Here is a 21,822-nt window from a genome sequence, read left to right as displayed (position 1 = left end):
TTTTTGATAAGTTTGCCTTGAAAACTGGGAATTATACTTCAATTTTTTTCAAAGTTCTGGAGCGGCCAGCCTGTTTTAATATACATCAATATTTGTTACTTATTTCAGTATATTTACATACTTTAGTGACTTCTACATATTTAGATTTTGTGTGTTTTGGCTACTTAAAAATCTGTGCTCTAGTGATCATGAATGCGATGACAGCAGAGTGACGGATATAAATAAATGTGTTGAAAGATGAAAATAAATAGCATATTTAGTGCTAAAGCCATGTTTTAAGGTGCTTAGGAATCATTATATGTAGTAAAACCATACTAGTATCTCGGATACATTGCAATTTATTAAGTAGGAACAGGGAAATCATTTATGGACTATTCTTTGAAGTTTTGGTAGTTGGTGTACGGGGTGGGGTTTTATAAAATACTAGCTGATTACCTGGTGTTGCCCGCATATTTATTTATCCCAATCTTGTATTAGACAGGAAAATAATGAATTCTAACTATAGTGTAAAATGTAACTAATTTTAAATGTGATCGTGAATGTCACCAATTAGCTTAGCGGCTCCAAAAACTATGGATTCGACACTAATCTAGGTCATTTGTGCCATTTTATTTTTCACCTCCCATGCCGATAGGTGATGAACTTGAAGTTGAACAGCATTGTGAGTGTCACGAAAACTATGGATTCCACACTAATATCGTGTCGTTTTCGCAACACAGCCTGAATGTTAGAAATCCTTAGAAACACTATCGTTGTGGGAATTATTATCTGTGATTTTCGGTTATTTTTACATGTCACCCCACCCCTAGGGGTGCCAGGGGTGTCTTACCCCCAAAGTATTCTTTCCAGATTGCAAGTGATATGTGTACAAAGTTGGGTTGAAATTGCTCCAGGCGTTCGAGAGTTATGCCAGAAGAAACGTACACACCCACACACATACATCCATTTATATATATAGATTATCACCACTTTTATGTTTAGATTCTGCCATGCTGTTACTTTGTGTGATTGAAAAAAATAGTTTGATTCTGGTTTGAATTTTTTTTTATTTTGGCAAGGGCTATAGAATTGGTAAATGTTGGTGAGTCAAGTTGGAGCCTGGAGAAAGTAAATAACAGTTTGAGTTTTGTAAAGCACTAATTATATTGAAGGAATTGGCTTACATAAGCATCTGCACTTCCCAGCAAACTGCTATTCCTAGCTTATGGTCATCTTGGGCACAGACTAACTACTGCCATATTTTCATGTGGACTCAAAAGGAAATAAAATCCCTATACATCCCATCCCATCACATCACTTACATGGCAGCAACATTTTGTATAAAAAATAACAATAGCAGTGTGGCCTTGAATTTCGTGAATTTTTCTCCTGATGTGAAAAAAGGCAACTTTTATTAATCTGAATTAATTCGTACATTTACAAGTGTCCCGAGGCAAGTTTGTAACAGTTTAGCTTTTATTTTTTATTGAGGAAGGAAAAAGGAAGCTGCGTGGAAAATAACAATTCTCTGAAATCATTTACTTTGTTAGTGTTCTGTGCACATCTATCCGACAGGCAAAAGATTATTGCAAGATAAGATATATTGGAAGTCGATTAGGTAAATTTGAGTTTGAAATTTCTTATAGAATTGACAATTTTTCGATTCCTATTCTGTAACATTTGTGGCGTGTGCTTGCAGATGTTTTTTTAAAGTCAAGAGTATGTGAAATGTCAAATGTGAACTTCGCACCTTGAATTGAATATTTTAAATTTTAAGTGATATACCGTTTAATTGAATTAGAATTTTTGGATGCATTGGAATCACACAAACCCTTTATATTGTTAATGTATTTGTGTGTATATATTTGTGGGTGGTGAAAGGCAGTAATACTAAGATTGAAATAGAGAACATCTACTTCGACCATTGAGTTTCCGGAAGGTTCTCCTTGAAAGCAGGGAATTATACTTTAATTTTATCATGGTCCTAGTGTGGCCACCCTGAATAAACAGTGTGTTGCTTGCTAGCAAATAACCATAGGGAAGTATATAAAAGTGAGATCATTCTCCAGAAAGCATACAATAACTAATCACCAAGGTGAAGTATGTGTTAGGGACATAAATAGAAATGAATCAAACTTTAAATGTGCATCATGATTAGTTCAGAATCAAGGTATTACAACTTAACGGCATGTCTTTATCATTACAATGCATTACTATAATTTATTGATTGATAAAACGTGCATCAAAAAATAAGAAATTATGATACTTTTTTCACACAATGAAATAAATGCCTTTATGTAATACAATTCTATACTTTGTTGTGTTGTGTGAGGAATCATCAGTGGTGATTCTGATTGTGAGGGAATGAATGCTTAATAAGAGAAGAGGTAAGATCATTGCACTTCGTTAAGAGCCTTCTCTGTGTGTGTGTGTGTGTGTGTGTGTGTGAAATGCTGTCAAGGTGACAGTCTGGGAAGCAGGATGACTGGGTCTGTTACTGTCTATAAATAGTGTTGGCATACATCCAGTTGGATTGAAAGCCACAAACAACTGGAAGGTTGATGTAATATGCAGTGTGCATCATGTTCTAGTACATACATGCAGCATTTCCCAAGCTTTGCACTTGAAGATACTATTTATTAATATTGAAACATGCAATTTGTCTGTGCATAATCAGTTTTTCTCTTTTAAGTATCCTTGTTGAAGACCACAAAAGCATGCCAGAGTAAGCTTTTAAGATTTAACCTGTAGTTTGCAATTGTATTCCTAAAAAAAAAATTCAAAATAATGAGTGGTTCACAGATGTTTTAAAAAATGTTTTGTTTCTTTGTCATGCATCTTGTCTTGCAGAAATTTTTGCCCCAGGCATGGGGAGTAACCCAAAGTTTTTAAATCAAGGTAGTCCTGTGTTGAACTATTGTCATTAGTAGCTGCAATAAACTATTTCTTATTTTCAGAAACGAAGACTGGGGTGATTCGAAAAATGGCCCAAGTGACAAGGAGCATTATGATGGTCCCCCAGGAATGGAACCTGATGGCATTATTGAATCTAACTGGGAAGAGGTAGGTGGTAGTATGTTCTTGTGGTTAAAAGTGTGATACATATTGTTGCGAGGTGGGTGGATTCAGTTAACATGTGAGTTACATCTCATGTATGGTTCAGTGTTGTAGTTTGTTTAGAAAAGTCATCTTTTAACAATGGAGACAAAATGTACGAGTAGTCGTGTTTTCTCTTCAGTTAGAAGTTTTTATTTTGTAGTTTTTAAATTGTTTTCTCCAAAGATTTTTCAGTTCTTTATTGCACCTTTATCATTTTTATAGTGTTTAACCTCATTGAGCTCCTTTCTGGTGGCTGTATTATGGTCAATCCAAACTGAGCTTTTACTTCGATGTTGAAAGTAACTTTACAGGTCATTTTAGTTATTTAGTTTGTTGTCATCATGATTAAAAATTTGTTTATCTGAATTTAATCTGCTAAAGCTTAAAAGTTAACAAAAAATTCTACCCAGTGATTAGAACCTGCCTTTGCAAGGGGGACTGTCTGGAGAGACTGCTGGAAAGGGAGGACTGGGAGTTAACACCTTGATTTTGCTGGGAAGTTTTGGTTTTCTGGGCCAGGTGAATTACAACCTCAGTATTCCAAGCCTTTACCACATGAGTCTTGGTGTTGGATGTCTGGAAATCCCCAACGGCTGTCTTGAAGGGCAGATGTGGCCCTGTGTGCATAGATTATGAGAGCTGAGGGTAGGATTTGAGGAATAGAAAATCCAACAATAAGAGTACTCTTTCTCGTTGAACGTAGAGTTTTTAAGTCTGCGTCCGTGGTGATCACCATAATGCACTACGAAGGCAGAGGCCCCAGGTTTGGACCTTGGTTAAAGTTTGATGCATCGTTGCTATTAATGAGAAAGGCTGAAATGTAATGTAAAGTAACCAAAATAAAATAGAAATAAGTTGCCTCATTTATTTCCTTGTATGTTCAGAGTTCCTGCATCATTGTGAGATTATAAGCAGTACTGGGTATTATCCCTAGTGGGAGCTGGAAAAATAGTATCAGGCTACAGTTTCGAAAGCAAACAAGCAGTGGTGATAGGACTCTGCTCGATGATGCTTTGCAGGCCTTGGCACTTTAGAGAGTTTTATGATTAATGGAAATCAAAGTTCTAAATGGACACCTGCAACAGGAATGCTTGCATATGGTAACAGTGTTTTGGAGGTTTTAAATTTAGGTGCTTAGACACAGTCTCTGCCCAGTTTTTATCTTCGGTGGGAGTGAAATTTCTGTACAGGCTGTAAAACATAAACTCCCACTTTTTTCAGGAGACCAAGGTGAAAGACTAAAATCCTGGGAAATTTTATGAGATTTTGATCTATTGTGACAATGAAGATTGAATGTATAATGCAGGAGAGTGTAAAACCCGGGAATGCAAAATTGGGGGTTCCACTGTATGTTGTTTTGAGGATGAGGAAAGTGTTGGAAATTTCATGGCCAAAGTGGGGATGACTTGAATGACACATGGTAGATATTATTATTGTAATGTATCTGGAATAGATACAAAAACTTTATTCAAATTGTGGCGAGGCTAGAGGTTTTCCTGTTAGCACAGTGAGGATCATTAATATGGAATTCCCAAGTTTCAGATTTGAATCTTGGTTGAGCCTTAGTTTTCACTGCTGGTTTATGATTGTTGTAGATTATAAATATATACAATAGCCAGCTATTCTGGCAGTCTTAAACCAGAGGTTTATTTCTATAGAAACAAGTTCCCTAATTTCTCTCTAATTTGGGCAAGGTCAATCTAATCTTGCAGTATTGTAATCAAGGAGTTCTGGGTTCAATACCCGGTGGAGGCACATAGTGGCTTGGATCCCACTTTAAACAGTTGGTCCAGTCCCGATTAGTCTATCAGTGCATAAAGTAGACTTAAAATAAATCAATCTGCAGTATTATTTTTTGTGAAATAAACCTCAACACACTTCATAATCTTTTACTGTGCTTTCTTGCTGGTTTTATAACAAGTGTCCTGAAAATTTGTCATATCTTCCCTATGCATACTGCTTGACCAAAGTATTGTTGATTTTAACTGAAATTGTTTTGGAAATCTACCTGATGACGAGAAACTGCCTTTGCAAGGGGGACTGTCTGGAAGGACTGCCGGAAAGGGAGGACTGGAATTCAGAGCCTTGAATTATTCTGGAATAGCTTTTGACTTTTGGGTCAGGTGAATTACATCCTCAAAGGTCCAAAGTTAAAGCCATGGGAATCTCAGCATTGATTCTGGAAATCCCCAACGGTGGTCTTGAAAGGCAGATGTGGCCCTGTGTGCATAGATTATGAGATCTGAGGGTAGGATGAGAGCGAGAGCAATTGGTCATGTAGGGTACTCATTCATGTTTTAATCTAATGAACGTGGCATGTGGGATGGATTGATCAACATTACACACTATGAAGTTAGAGGTCCAGGTTCAAACCTGCATCATGCATTGTTCCATCAATTTTTATCAGTCATCCTCATCTTCATGAATAACTCGTGAGATGGAAAAACATCTGAGCAGCTCCAGGTTAGATCCTCTTGTGCGAGCTCCAACATTTGTTTAGATTCAACACCAGTTTGGAGCTACTTTTAAGTAAATGTTGTAGACAACAGTCATGAAAGCAAAACTGTGGTGACTGGACACAATGCTCTAAGGTACTTGGCAGGTCTTGGCCCTTTAAATGGAGGAGAGGTGATCTATATTGAATCAAAAATACAATTCTAAATGGAACCATAACAAAAGTAGTAATTGTCTATTGATACACAGTATTTTGCAGGCCTTGCAAGGATACTCTCAGCCCACTTGTTATGAATCTGGAAGGAACATTAAATATCATGATCAGAAATGTGCCTGAATGAACCATGGTATCATACCTAGAGTGGACATTCAGAAAAATTCAGTGGGGTTATTCAAATTGTAGTGAGGCCAGAGGTTGCCTTGGTAGCAGGACAATAGAACATTGGCATGGAATGCTAAAAAAAAAAGGTTCAAATTTTGGTTAAGCCCCAATTTGCAGTTGCTTTCATGAGTTTTGATTTAATTTTAGATTATAAATAGCCACAATAGATAACTACACAACCCAGGAGTGTATTGTTGTAAGAACACTAGCCTTCTGTTCAAGGGAGCCTACAGGATTTTTCTCATGGGCAGGAGGGTCATAGATTCTTTTCTAATAATTATTTTTGTTACTACTACTACTTGTCTTTTAAAAATTACATTCATTTGTAATTTCCATATTCTGTATATATACAATTTACATAACTGTATACTGACAAAAAGCTGTTTTTTATAGTGAGAAAATCACTGTAAAATAGACTGCAAGCTTAAATGTAACCCTACTTCAAGTAATAATAATAGTTGCTGTAACTACGGCCTGTAAGTCACAGAAAACTATGCTTTTTGTTATAAAATACAAAGAATTTTATTTCCTAAACAGTATACAATATATGGTTACATAGAACGATTATTTTTTTTTTTATGTATACGGATAAAAGTAGTCAAGCTACTTTCGGAGGTATGTGCTTATGCCCTGGTACCTGAAAATTAACCCAGGTCGTCAGTTCCGTGAATTTTTTACGGATTCCCCCGCTTTTCTTTGATTCATCCTTGATTTCCATTATTTTTTTAATTACAATAATTCACTGTGACATTGGCAAGAACGTCCCAGTGGGAAGAACCAAATTTGTTCGGTTTTCCTGAACAAAGTTGGTTTCACATCATTCTACAAGGTAAGAAGATTAAGATAAAGGTTAGAAATAGTAGGAAGTAAATAAGTGTTAGTGTTTAACATTAATATTATTTATGATCACAGATACGAAATTACATAAGTGTGTAATTGGGTGGGTAATGTTTTCTTAGGATAAGTTTTATTGTGTGTCGTGTGCATTAGTGTTGATGGATGAGATGAGGAATGGACATTAACACGATTCTATGAATGTTAAGCAGGGTCTATGTTCTAGTATGTTATGTTTGAGATAGTGAGAGTATTATTGGCTTTGAGATGTACGTATTAATAGTAGGAAGAGATATGAAAGAACGAGTGGTACCTGATGCAAGGAGACTTGCGGGAGACCAGCAAGAGTTGGTCGGACTGGGATGAACATCGGTACGACGGTTGGTACCCGGGACATCATCAGGAAGGGAAGAAGTAGGGAGGGATTTCCTGGGAAGTATCGGGTACATTAGTACGTTCGGTAGTGGAAATATAGAGAATTGTCAAGAATCAGTGAGAGAAGTTTGCAGTGTGTTTAGTAACGAGAATAAAGAAGGGGGTGTAAGATTACAATTTAAAGAAACGAAAAAGAAGAATCTTGGTTAAATTCGGTTGGTTCCTAGGTCGAGTCCTTGCAGTGTTATCCTTTGCCTTTCTCCGGGGAGACGTAACCTTTTTTCATTTTGGCGTATCACTGTCTTGTGTATTAGTGTCTCCTTCTTGATGTTCCTGCGGGAGGTTCTGCTTCATTATCCTCTTGGTGATCTTAGTCCTAAGGAGGGATGTCCTGTTGTTGAGTTTGTCGAAGGTGGATTCTTTGTGATCTTCTGGGGGTATATTACATTCCGGAGGTAGGGGTTGAATGGGGAGGTGAGTGATGCCGGATTTGAAGAGGGAATGTTCCTCTTTCGACACCAGGTTTGTTAAGTTGTTTAGTGACGTAAAGTGCTCGGGATTTCTTATTAACTGGTACGTGTTGAAGTTTGGTAGCTTTTGTCTTAAATCTTAGATTTGTTTGTTTGATGTCTGGCAAAAGAAGGCTTTATGTTCCGGTGTGTCCGTCTCTGTTTTACATTTCAGGCATTTATCAGTCTGTCTGAGGTTGTGCTTATTTAGGTGTTGACCGTAGGTACCGTGTCCCGTTAGGAAATGTATGAGACCTCTCGTGGGATGGAAATGGTCCATCGAAAGTCGTTCTTTTATGTTTGGAAGGAAGCTGTGAAGTCTCCTTCCTTGCGTGGCTTGTGTCCATTCCTGTTGCCAGACGCTAAACAAGTGGTTGTAAATTTCTGGTACCGTGGCAGGGCGTATTCCAATTAGTTTATAGATTTCGTCCTCTTGTCCATTTCTAAAGTAATACTTTGATGCTCTAGTTTTAATAACGATTTCAATAGGCTGTAGGCCCGCAATCATGAGAAGAGCCAGGGTTGAGGCTGTTCTGAATGCACCCGTTAGGCGAAGTATCACTTTGCGTTGTGAAGATCTCAATCTGTTTTTAATGTACTGTTTACTGGTTTCCATGGCCCACAGGGGCGAGCCATAGGAAATAATAGAATTATATATGGTAATGAGATATGTTTTTATGTGTGATAGTGGAAGGTTGTAGTTTGCTGAACTCAATGTGGCTAGACTGTTTATAGTTGTTTCGGCCTGGGTTGTTGCCAGGGCTATGTGTCTGTTAAAAAACATCTTCTCTTGAAGAGTTATAAAATATCTAGAATTTCACCATTCGAATTACATTAACTCTTTCAGAAATCGCAGAGAAGGCACTTGCCCCCCCCCCCCCTCCCTGCGGGCACCCTTGCTTCTCTTGGTTTTTTGCAAATATATTTCCACGATTCCATCTTGGGGATTGTTCTTACATCTTGTACTGTGGTTTACTACATGCTTCCAATGTAAAGTTTTCTGACAAATATCCTGGAAATTTTCCTTCCCTTGCATACTATGAGGCTGACCGATCCATCAAATTATCCTTGATGTAATTACACAGGCATGCGCAGACACACTGATTAGGGGAGGGGGTGGCAAAGCATTTTCTGCCCCCCCCAAAGTCCTCAAGAAGGATGTACATTGTACGTAAAAAAATATTGTCAATCTTGCCCCTCCTCCCAAATACTTACATCAAGTTGCCGCCTCTGGGCAAGAAACCTTGAAGGTTCAGTCGGGGAAGAAAAAACATTCCATCACTGTTTTACTGTATTTATGGGTACAAAACAGAGGCGTATATAGTGTGTGCCTGGACCCACCAAAAATCCGCTTAGTGTAATTTTACTCATATTATAGTTAAATTACGTAGGAAATACCCCTCCCCTGTAGGTGCTTGATCTTTCATACGCTTGAAAATACTTAATTTTCTTTAAGAGTATAATATCGTTTAATGTTGATAAGATTCCTCTGCACTAAATTTGTAGGTGAAAATATATAGGGCATGGACATCTGGAAAGGGGGGGGGGCAATGAGGTTCCACCTCCATCTGGAAAATAAATTTCAATCTAATAGTACATATTGCACACATAAAATTAGGATTTTTCAAAGTAATTTACATTATTATAATTGGGTTGCAGGAATGTGATGATTTCAAACATAAGTGGTGTTTTTTTTTTTTGAAAGGGCAACACTGTAATGAGGACATTATGCCTCATTTATCCCCCTGAAGAAAACAACTTCCTTTCCCCTCACTGTAAAAAATCTGCGAATGTCCTTGATGGGGGGGGGGGGGCAATTGCTCCCTCTTGCCTGCTCCCGGTGCGCACGCCTATGTGTATAATCACTACTCCTTGCATCTGTTTAAATTTAGTTGATAATATTTGCATACCATTTTAACAGTTTTCAATCCATTTGTGATAATTCTTTTTGGTGTTAAGAATTTTTCAAACAGACACGGGCCATGGATTGAATGAAGACCCCCTGCTTTACAGCCTCAGCTTTTAACCCAGGTAGTCAACAGACACGTTTTTATTTTAGTTATGGTAAGGGGCCTATATAATGTGACTGCTGCAAAGTAGTAAGTGCTGACACGCACTTAATTTTCAATTCAATCAAGTGGATTTTGAAATGGTTTGAGAAATCTTATAATTTACCCGATGATGAGAAACTGCCTTTGCAAGGGGGACTGTCTGGAAGGACTGCCGGAAAGGGAGATCTGGAATTCAGAGCCTTGATTTATTCTGGAATAGCTTTTTGCTTTTGGGTCAGGTGATTTACATCCTCAAAGGTCCAAAGTTAATGTCATGGAAATCTCTGCATTGTTTCTGGAAATCCCCAACGGTGGTCCTGAAGGGCAGATGTGGCCCTGTGTGCATAGATTATGAGAGCTGAGGGTAGAAATTTTTGGAATGGGGAGATATTTTGAAATCAACTATTTAAATGCTTGTATTATCACTGGATATAGGGGTTTCGTGAATAAGTGTTTTTCTTTACTTATAATTTGATAGTTTTTCTTGTATGTACGCATTGCTTGCATGATAGAATTATTTTCCTGTAGTTTATGTTTCCTGTAGAAAATGGCTTTCACACTAACAGAATAAACCAAATCAAAAAACAAGTTGCAAGAAAACTAAAGGAAAAGAGAAATACAGACAAAGATGAAAAATCTGTTGAAAAGAAATTTGTGTGCATTCCATTCCACAAGGGATTCTCACATAAAATTGCAAAAATTTTTAGAAGTTTTAATTTCAAAATTGTTTTTAAAGCACCAAGAAGTTTGGAATGTACATTTAATGAATTCAAAATGAGAAACTCGCTACCAGATGTGGAAACCACAGGAATATATAATATAAGTTGTTCATGTTCAAAAGATTATGTGGGACAAACAGCAAGGAAAATGGCAATAAGATGGCACGAACATGATTTGGACATTATAAATCTAAACCCAAGAACAGGTTTGTCAACTCATATCATCGAAGAGAAGCATTTGATTAAAAAGAGAAGGGTTTTAAAAAGATTAACGGGAAACACAGAGTTGAATGTCTGGGAAGCCTCGTTCATTGCAGAAGAACACTGGAATAAATTAAATAATGAAAATGGTAACATAGATCCAGTGTGGAGTTTTCTTTTTCACAAATGGAGTAAGCCACCATCTTTAAAATTTAATGTAACAGAAAACATCAAGAGACTTTGTGAAAACAATGATGAATTTGAATTACCTGATGATATTTGGGATTCATAATTTAAAAAAAAAAAAAAAAAAAAAAAAAAACTGCTTTTTTCACAGTTAAGTTGCTATATTACAACAATGTAACATTGACAACATCCATTATATAACAGATTCTTTTTGTTTAAAAATTACTAACCATTGTTATAACTGTATCTTTAGTCAAAATGAAAATAAATGTCTGATGAAAGGAGCGTGTGTTCTCCTGAAACGCCACAAAGAAAAAACTGTTTTCTTATGCTTGTAATAACCGTAAACTACAGGAAAATAATTATAATTTGATATTATAAATACTTGTTTGATTGCAGGTCGTCGACAACTTTGATGACATGGGTTTGAAAGAAGAGCTGCTAAGAGGAATCTATGCCTATGGTTTTGAAAAACCTTCAGCTATCCAGCAGCGAGCAATTATGCCATGTGTCAAGGGCCATGATGTCATTGCCCAAGCACAATCTGGTATGTTGCATTTTCCTTGGTTTTTCCTAGGGACTTTCTTTATTTTTCACTTATTTTTGCAAAATTCAGTCTGCTTAAGTTTTTATGGAACTCATCTAGATATATGCTACTTCAGCACAAAATTTAAATAATTTGTTCAGGAATAATTTGGTTTTGGGAATTTCATTAGATCTTATTGATTTTATTTTTTTCAGGCACGGGGAAGACTGCAACATTTTCTATTTCAATTCTGCAACAAATCGATACTAGTATAAGAGAATGCCAAGCATTAATTCTTGCCCCAACTAGAGAATTGGCTCAACAGGTACGTAAATAGTAGTAATTTTTGCAATTGCCATTGCATTCAAAATGGTACAGTAAGAAAGTGTGGCAAATGTGTTTGAAGTTGGATGGTGTAACATTTGCTTAACCTTTACTCGACCAATGGCTCACATTGGCCCTTTTCCCAAAATAGCGGGAGAAGAGGGGGTGAATGCCAGATTTTTTTCATTGAAATTTGGGGACTTAGTCCCCCAACCCCATTGTTCTCACTTGGGCATTCTGAATTGTATACGGTCGCATGCTGTGATGTTTTTTCTTTCAAACAAAAGTTAGCCGAAGTAGATTGCTCAAATAGTCTCGGGAGTAATAATAATTTATTCTCTAATATGCAAATTAGCTATTTTTTGCCAAAGTGCAAAATTGTACATATTGAGTCATATTTCAGCCTGTATGAGGACTGCGGACAAGTTTCACTTTGTTGCAAAAGGTCTATTCTTTTAAAACAATGCAAAAGTTTGGGCCCTTTTCCCAAAATAGCGGGAGAAGAGGGGACGAACGTCAGATTTTTATTTTTTTTTCATTGAAATTTGGTGTCTTAGCCCCCCCAACCCCATTTTTCTTACTTGGGCACTCTGAATTGTATACGGTCGTGTGCTCCGATGGTTTTTCTTCCAAACAAAAGTAGCGGAAGTAGATTGCTCAAATAGTCTTGAGATATACCATTTTTCTGAAATAGGTGTAAAAAATTTAAAAATCGCGCACAAAAACTGCAGCCAGAGAGGGGTTACTTTCGAAAACCCGCTCGGCGGTGTAGAGGTTTTTCTTTTTCTCAACCTGGGAAGTGTTAGTTTCTGTAAAAGCATCTCAGTTAACAGTATCACTGTTTTTTTTAATGTGCTCTATTGTGTACCCCACATTTTAACATACATTTACTGTTGTTTATAACTTTCCATTAATCGAAGTATTCTATTAGTAATGAACGTCTATTCAGGTGTTTTATTACACTTTTATTGATAAACCCAAGAATTTTATCATAATTTCACTTTCACATTATCATAATTACACATTCATTTTGAAATTTCTTACCTGGCAATGTACTTTTTTTTATGCGGCTCCTGAATACCTGTTCAATCGCAGCAGTGTGTGGTTTCTGAATATCCACCCCCCAATGCTCTAAGAGAAAGGTGAACTCGAGACTGCAGCTCTAGGTTTCTGAAGTCTTCTCTGTACAAGATCATTGAACAGCTCTCTCCCAAGTCTTTCAACAACCAATGTCGATGGCGCTTTCAAGATTCCCAATCTTGAGTATCTCAAAATCCAAATTATGCACCCAGCAATATCTACACAATCCAGCATGACTGTCTTCACAATTGAGAATCTGTCAGGTGACAGTTCCAATGATGTGTACGTAGAGTGCCACCCCTCAAGAAATGCAGTGAGTGCCCTCTGTCAGGAATCATAGATGGCTCTCGCAAATTCTTCCAGGAATAATTTTCAGTGAGGCTGGAAACTCCTGCAATGCGAATTCTACCTTATCTATGGGGTCCACATGGGCCACAGGTCACGATTGACGTTCATGTACAAAATTTTAAAAATCCTAAGAACCCCTAGTGTATGTGTAGTTCAATTTTTACCCCATGTTTACACATTTTGAGACGAGATGTCACTGGATATGACAACCCAAACCCAGAGAACGATATATTATTTTTGGCAACTAGCAAGGACCCCAGGACAGTGCGAGAGGATTAAAATAACTCTTTTAGAGTAGGCTTTGGATAGTGTGGCCATTGAAGAAAACATATTTAACTTGGGAACTTTTCAAACATGTGCTTTCGAAACTTGATGTAACTCCTGCCTCAATAGCGCTTATCATACCAAGAGAACTGGAAGTAGAGTTGTTTAATTCTTGCAGAATAAATTACCTGAAAATTGATTGTCTGCCTTCTGGATGTTGGCTGCTCCAAATTTAAAGGGACATGACAAAAGATCTCTTCAAGAACATGTTTTTCCTTGTCCCCAGTTTTGAAAATTGGAGGTCTCCTGCTGGTCCCCTAATTTACACGTGAACATTTTTTTTTCATTACATGTAAGACTAAAACATATCGACAAGAAACAATGGTTGAAAAGTAATACCACATTGGTAATGTTTTTAATAACATTCCATGGTAATGTTTTTAGTAACATTCCATCATTTTTCCCTTCATTAAGAATAGGAACAGTAAATATATTGTTTTGTCATTCCAGTATATCACCCCTTCATATGTACAAGGTGCATTCAACAAATATCTGGAAAAGTAATATTAAAAAAAAGTAAAATACAACAGTGGTGGTGTTATTTTGTGAAGGCATCAGTAAGCTATTCATAGCTGGGGTTGGCACACCTGCCTCGCGCACAGGACACTGGGAAAAATTTACACAAGATGGTCACACCCTTACAGAAGTGTTATTTTAATTTTACATTTTACTCTTCGAATTTTCACTTGTTCTTGTGTGTAAAATGAAATTTGCTAAAAGAAATAGTTGTGAAAGTGAATATTCATATTAATCAACGGATTATATATTTAATTGAAATACACAAGGTTCAAAAGCAAAAATCATGATTATAAACATGTCTGGAAAAATTTCATTTTTGGACTGGAAAACCCAGGGAATTTCATAATCAAAAAATCGTAGCAACCCTGACATTGAATGACGAGGCATGCATATTTCGGTTTTGATGAAACACGAAATGTGAAATAACACATTGTAATGTTAATTATTCATATTTCTGAAAGGTGTGACGTGCATTTTCCTAACCTGTTTTGTCACGAAATGAACTGCAAAATGCGAAATAGACTCTTAAACACGAAATTTACAGTTTATATACAGACGCGACACTTTCTGAAGTCTCAAGTAACCTGAGAGTTATGCAATCCGTGAAAAATTGAATAATTCTGCTGCAAGCATTTGAGAAGTAAGAATGGACCCCTTTATACAGGAATAAACTTAATATTCTGGTAACGATTTAATTTGCTATTAGAAGGGATATGTTTATTTTGTGTAATAGTTAGGTGCATGCATATTTCGTTTTTGACGGAAAAAACTAAATTTGAAAAACACATTGCAGTGTTAATTTTTCATGTTTTTGAAAGGTGTGACCATGTTTTGTCACTAAATAATGCGAAATGAACTGCGAAAAGCGAAATTAACTCTTTAACATGAAATTTAGGGTTTATTCACAGACGCTGCACCTGAGGTCTGAATTATTCTGAGAGTTATGCAATTCCCGGAAAATTGATTAAATCTGCTGTTAATATTGGAGAAACAAAAATGGACTCCTTTACACAGAAATAAACTTAATACTCGGATAACTACATAAATGGGCTATTAGAAGTGAAATGTTAATTCTGTGGAATAAGTGTAGTTTTTAAATCAAATTTAGGATTATATTCACAATTTTAAAACCAAAATGTCTTTTTATATACCACTTTTGATCCAATTTTTCACTGCTATAACACCGATATTTTATTTTATTTACAGATTTTATTTTATTTACCAAAAATATGTGCCTCTAGTAATAGTGCAATTTTTAAATCAAATTTGAGATTATATTCACATTTGTCATTTTATATGCTGCTTTTTCACCACTATAACAGCGTAATTTCATTTTATTTGCCACTTTTGAACCTGAAATTGACTGTTTTTGTACAGACATTTTCCTTTTTTGTTTACCAAAAATATGTTCCTCTATGAATGAGCCTTGTATATAAAGTAACTAGTTTTTTTAGAAATGACTTTGTAATTGCTGCCACATCGAAACCAGCTGTTAACTGTTTTCCCGTTTGTTAATAAAACTGAATGTGTATTAGGTATCACATCTTCATGAAAGATAAATTGTCATAAAAAAGTATATCTAAAAATATTCTACAATTCATTAAAAATTCTTTCATTGTTATTTTTATTGGGTGTGTACTAGGGCAGAGCAGATACTTTCTGGAGTTGGGCTTTTTGCAAAGTCCACATTTTGTAGTGTCTTAAGTATCTGGGAAATCTGCAAAATTGAGTTTATTTTGCAAACAAAGGTAAAATGACAGCTGTTTTAATATTCCCGTGCAATTCCTGAATTTTTAAAAGAAAGCTGTAAAGTAATGCACATAATTGCTGTTGAAGATTTGCATACTAGTGTTGATGTTAATTTTGAACAATTTTTGCTACAATATTCCATTGGTAACTGCTCAGCCGTAATGTAAATCTATAATTCATATTCTCTGGGTTTGTATAGTAAATATTGAGACACAGAAGGTGGTATTCAAAACACAACCTCAATTCTGAGAACTCTTGCCCATATAGATAGTGCCTTCCCCCTATTTCAAAGTAAAACACATTTGCAGTCAGCTGGTGGATCTATTATGGAGGTTAATGAGTCATTTATGCTAAAATCCCTAATCATCAATGTTGGATTACTGCAATAGTTTAATGTTTTTGCCGGCCCCCGTGGGGGAGTGGTCGCACATCGTGCAACAATGCCAGGAGTCCCAGGTTCGAATCCTGGCCTGGGCATGGATGATTGATTGAGAGTGTCCATTCATCAATTTCATGATGTCATCACTCATTCCCATCTTTGCATATTAGTCAAAAGTGGCACAAAAAGGGAAGTAATTTTTTTATTTTTATATAGAAGTCCAAATTTTTGTCTTAAAAAATGCCATATGATTAGTCAATACCTGCTTATTCCAAAACTTTTGGAATGTTTACATTTCAACTCTGTGATGTTTCTAATTCAGCAGAAATCTATACAGTAGTGTCTCAAAAATCTGATACACAAAAGTTTGGCTGCATTTAAAATGTGGCAATATGCTACATAGAACAGCAGCCAGAGGCTACAGCTACTGGCAATCTTTTATTCGGATAGTGTAACATTGGAGTGTCCTGAAGCATGAGACTAAACCTTTTCAGGAAGGGTACCTATATTTACAATTTCCACGTGGCAGGAATTAACGTACAATTTCTTCAAAAACGACACATTCTTCAGTTGTCTTTTTGTTCATTTGTGTACATGTGGAGTCGTATGTATAACACACTCGAATTACAAAACAAATTGAACTTAACCACTGCTTTTTGCCGATATATTTCACTTTTACATGTAATAATGAGAACAAGAGAACACATTCACAATCTGCAAGAAATAGGGGTCCAGGAGGGAATTTTGCATACTTTTATTTTTTCTTTGTTCTAAAATGGGCAAACAGTTCGTCTTGCTTCCCTGCAAATTCTTGTCAGAACCAATTGCAAGTGCACTATATATCACATTTTTTCACATACCGTAGTTTTTTGCTATGTTGTTTCTATTTCACATACTGTATTTTTTTTGCTATGTTGTTTCTATTTCACATACCGTATTTTTTTTGCTATGTTGTTTCTATTTCATATTTCTAACTTCTTTCTAAACCATGCTCAGATTTTGTGATGATGGATGTGGGTATGTTATGTTCTTTTTATCCTTCGTACAGATCCAGAAGGTTGTAATTGCCCTCGGAGACTTCATGAGCGCTATGTGCCACGCATGTATTGGAGGAACCAATGTCCGAGAAGACATGAGAAAATTGGAGATGGGAGTTCATGTTGTTGTGGGTACACCTGGCCGTGTGTTTGACATGATCAACAGAAGAGCACTTCGTAAGTAGCATATTTCATGCTTTAAATTGTAAAAAGACAATGTTTGTATTTTTCAAAAAATTTATTTTCGTATGTCACAATACTATGTTCTTTGCATTGATCATGACGTAACAACCACATATTTGCATGTGAAATTGTATGTGAGGGAACTTTACTGTTCAACACGCACACACACACACGCGCACACGCACACACATGCACACGCAGATATATATAAAAATCAAATAAGGTAAAAGGAAACACTCACCGGACAGTAGGAAAATTCAAAATTTTCGCTAATTTATAGCATCATCGGTGTGAGAAGAAACAGAAGACGGAACCGGAAGTTGGGGTCCTGCAGAGTTGCCAGGTCCCCATTGAAGAAGAAGCGGTGCGTAGAACGAAAAAAACAGTGTTTCGTCACCAGGCTCGTCGTAAACTGTGAGTGTGTAGGATGAGTTGGGCGGGAGGGTGGGTGAGGGTTGGGCATTACTGGGTGGCCTTGTTCAGGCCAGGTGGAGTGGTTGCACTCATGGCCGATATATAGGCCCTCTCCCATCTTTTGCGAACAGAGGTGTTGGCTGGTTGGGGTAGGAGGTGGATGATCGCTACCCGGAAGCAGTCGTTGAAACTGATGTTGTGGTGGTTGGTGTGGACGGCGACAGTGAAGTCAAGGTTGTGGGTGGAGGAGCGGTGGTTATTGATGCGGAGGTTGAGGGCTGTTGATGTTTCCCCCAGGTAAAAATCACCACAGATGTTGCAGGTGAGGATGTAGATAAGGTTTGAGGCATGGCAGGTCCCTTTGGGATGGAGGGTAAATTTGCCAGTGGCCGTGTGCACCTGGAGGGTGTGAGAAGTGATAAGGATGGGACAGGTCTTGCACCTGGGTCGGTTGCATTTATGGGCAGGGGGGTGTTGGATGTGTGGTGAAGGAGTGTTGTGGACCAGGATGTTTTGGAGGTTAGGGGGGCGTTTGAAAACCACCCTGGGTTTGTCGGGAAATATGTTTTTGGTTTCGGGATCACTGTGGAGGATTGGGAGAAGAGAGTGCAGTGTGTGCCTGATTTTGTTGAGGTGGGGATGATATTGGGTGATGAGTGCAGGTGGGTTGGTGGCAGCAGGTTTCTTGGTGGTAGTGGTATGTGAGGCAGCTCGTGATATTTGCTTGGTGAAAAGGATGGAGGGATATCCACGGTTAACCAGGGCCTGGTGTAGGCGGAGGTTATAATTCTGGCGGGAGGTGGGTGAAGTGTTCAGGCGCTGTCCCCTGAGGGCCAGAGAGAATGGAATTGCTTTTTTGGTGTGGAACGGGTGGGAGCTGGAGAAGTGTAGGTATTGCATGTGGTTGGTGGGTTTTATGTGGATGGAGGTAGTCAGGTGTCCTCCCTCGATGTGCACGTCCACATCCAGGAAGGTGATCTGGTTGGGGGAGTGTGTCCAGGTGAATTTTAGGGAACGGAAGTGGTTAAGTTGGTCCAGGAAGGCTGACAAGGATGGTTCTCCATGTGTCCAGAGCATGAAGATGTCGTCGATGAAGCGGAGCCAGAGGAGGGGTTGGAGGGGTTGGGTAGCCAAGAACTCTTGCTCAAGTTGGCCCATGAAGAGGTTTGCATAGGATGGGGCCATTCTGGTACCCATGGCTGTACCTCGGATCTGTAGGAAATTTTGGTTTTCGAAGGTGAAGTTGTTACAAGTGAGGACAAGGTGGGCTAGGTGGGTCAGGAAGTTGGTGCTGGGGTTGTGAGGTTTGGGTCTGCTATTGAGATAGAATTCTATGGAGCGGAGGCCATGGGAGTGAGGTATGTTGGTGTAGAGGGAAGTGACATCAATGGTGGCAAGGATGGTATTTGGGGGCAATGGCGGGAGGGTGCTGATTTTCTGGAGGAAGTGGTTGGTGTCACGGAGGTAGGAGGGCAGAGCTTTCACAAGAGGCTGGAGATGGGAGTCAACAAAGGCTGAGATTCGTTCTGTAGGTGAGTTATAGCTGGACACAATGGGTCTGCCAGGGTTGCCAGGTTTGTGGATTTTGGGCAATAGATAGAAGGTGGGGGTGCGGGGATTGTCGGGTATTAACATGGCGGTGGTACGAGCTGTTAGGCCTTCAGGTGGGCCGCGGGTGTGGATGAAGTCCCGGATTTTGGTGAGGTGTTCGGTGGATAGGTCAACTGTGGTGGGTTTGTAGGTGGAGGGGTCAGCCAGCTGGCGGTTGGCTTCCGCCAGGTAGTCTTGAGAGTTCAAGACCACCGTGGTGGACCCCTTGTCAGCTGGGAGGATTTTGATGTTGTGGTTGTTGCGGAGGTCTCTGAGAGCTTTCTGTTGGGGGGGATTGAGGTTAGGTTGGTTGTGAAAGTTATTTAAGAATGAGCTGTCAGAGGTGGTGGAAATGACGGCAGTGATGTATCTTTCCAAGGGGTGGTTGGTGGGCAGGGGGGGGTGGATCTTGGGAGGAGGGGGGGCTAAATTGAAGGAGGCTCGGGTGGGTTTCACTGGTAGTAGTTTGGAGTGAGGGATTTTTGGCCCAGAAATGTTGCCATCGGAGGCTGCGAGCAAATGTGTGTATGTCAAAAAGTAGGCGGAATTGGTTGGGGGGAGTTGTGGGGGAGAAGGTGAGGCCTTTGGATAAAACAGCTATTTCATCAGTGCTCAGTTTATGGCTGGATAAATTGAGTACAGTCTGGTTGTTTTTGAGTGGGTTAGGGTCATTGGTGGTCATGGATCTGGTAGGGGTGGGTTTGTCCGTGGACTGGTTGTTTCCCAAGGTGCGATGTATGGGAGTGCAGTTTTGGTTTTCAGGGGGGGTCTGTGGTGGTGTGGAAGGGGTGGGCAATGGTAGAGGGGGGTCGGGTAATAGCGGGCATGTTGGTGTGGGACTGAAATTGGGCGGCAGTGGAAGGGGAAGGGTGCAGCCAGTCTGAAAAGCTTGACGGCAGAGATTCGAGAGTTTTTGGAGGTGTTTAGTGTTAAGATCACTGGCAATGGAATGGGCGGTGTGCCAGAAGGAGTCTATTTTGTGATGGTGGTTACCTGGGGTCAGCAACAGGATTTTGGTAAGGGATTGAATAGAAATGGACAGTTCTCGGGCGCGATTTAGCTGGGATCGGTACATGGCGTGGGTCAGTTCAATAGCGAAATTTCTCGCTAGTGGGAAAATCGTGGGTTTTATGCTTGGGGGCATGGTGTAAAACGGCAGTTTGGGTGTGAGGCTTTTGGGTGTTAGGCCTAATATCAAACATGAGTGCAGGAAGCGTGCATGGGACGTAGCTTTGGTGTAGGAAACAATAAGAGATCGCAGGCGGTTCAGTTGATAGGAGTTATACGTGAAAGGATTCATACCAAAAGTGGATAATAATGGATAAAAGCAAGGAGGGCCAAAAGGGCTAAGTAAAAATCAAATAAGGTAAAAGGAAACACTCACCGGACAGTAGGAAAATTCAAAATTTTCGCTAATTTATAGCATCATCGGTGTGAGAAGAAACAGAAGACGGAACCGGAAGTTGGGGTCCTGCAGAGTTGCCAGGTCCCCATTGAAGAAGAAGCGGTGCGTAGAACGAAAAAAACAGTGTTTCGTCACCAGGCTCGTCGTAAACTGTGAGTGTGTAGGATGAGTTGGGCGGGAGGGTGGGTGAGGGTTGGGCATTACTGGGTGGCCTTGTTCAGGCCAGGTGGAGTGGTTGCACTCATGGCCGATATATAGGCCCTCTCCCATCTTTTGCGAACAGAGGTGTTGGCTGGTTGGGGTAGGAGGTGGATGATCGCTACCCGGAAGCAGTCGTTGAAACTGATGTTGTGGTGGTTGGTGTGGACGGCGACAGTGAAGTCAAGGTTGTGGGTGGAGGAGCGGTGGTTATTGATGCGGAGGTTGAGGGCTGTTGATGTTTCCCCCAGGTAAAAATCACCACAGATGTTGCAGGTGAGGATGTAGATAAGGTTTGAGGCATGGCAGGTCCCTTTGGGATGGAGGGTAAATTTGCCAGTGGCCGTGTGCACCTGGAGGGTGTGAGAAGTGATAAGGATGGGACAGGTCTTGCACCTGGGTCGGTTGCATTTATGGGCAGGGGGGTGTTGGATGTGTGGTGAAGGAGTGTTGTGGACCAGGATGTTTTGGAGGTTAGGGGGGCGTTTGAAAACCACCCTGGGTTTGTCGGGAAATATGTTTTTGGTTTCGGGATCACTGTGGAGGATTGGGAGAAGAGAGTGCAGTGTGTGCCTGATTTTGTTGAGGTGGGGATGATATTGGGTGATGAGTGCAGGTGGGTTGGTGGCAGCAGGTTTCTTGGTGGTAGTGGTATGTGAGGCAGCTCGTGATATTTGCTTGGTGACCAGGATGGAGGGATATCCACGGTTAACCAGGGCCTGGTGTAGGCGGAGGTTATAATTCTGGCGGGAGGTGGGTGAAGTGTTCAGGCGCTGTCCCCTGAGGGCCAGAGAGAATGGAATTGCTTTTTTGGTGTGGAACGGGTGGGAGCTGGAGAAGTGTAGGTATTGCATGTGGTTGGTGGGTTTTATGTGGATGGAGGTAGTCAGGTGTCCTCCCTCGATGTGCACGTCCACATCCAGGAAGGTGATCTGGTTGGGGGAGTGTGTCCAGGTG

The 21,822-nt window shown here is 39.4% G+C and overlaps 1 protein-coding gene across 2 annotated transcripts in view; it reads left to right on the top strand.

Annotated features, from left to right (window-relative positions):
* The window catches only part of eIF4A (eukaryotic translation initiation factor 4A), a 45,202-nt gene that overhangs the window by 9,775 nt on the left and 13,605 nt on the right, over positions 1-21,822 (top strand). For both annotated transcript variants that reach the window (XM_083122623.1, XM_083122622.1), the window contains exons 2-5: positions 2,937-3,042; positions 11,189-11,336; positions 11,531-11,640; positions 17,087-17,252. In XM_083122623.1, coding sequence (XP_082978749.1) covers positions 2,937-3,042; positions 11,189-11,336; positions 11,531-11,640; positions 17,087-17,252 — 530 coding nt within the window. The remainder of the gene's footprint in view (positions 1-2,936; positions 3,043-11,188; positions 11,337-11,530; positions 11,641-17,086; positions 17,253-21,822) is intronic.

The sequence above is a fragment of the Lepisma saccharinum genome, chromosome 5, assembly GCF_977018435.1.
Source record: "Lepisma saccharinum chromosome 5, izLepSacc3.1, whole genome shotgun sequence".
Taxonomy (NCBI): domain Eukaryota; kingdom Metazoa; phylum Arthropoda; class Insecta; order Zygentoma; family Lepismatidae; genus Lepisma; species Lepisma saccharinum.
This window is presented reverse-complemented; position numbering and strand designations above follow the sequence as displayed.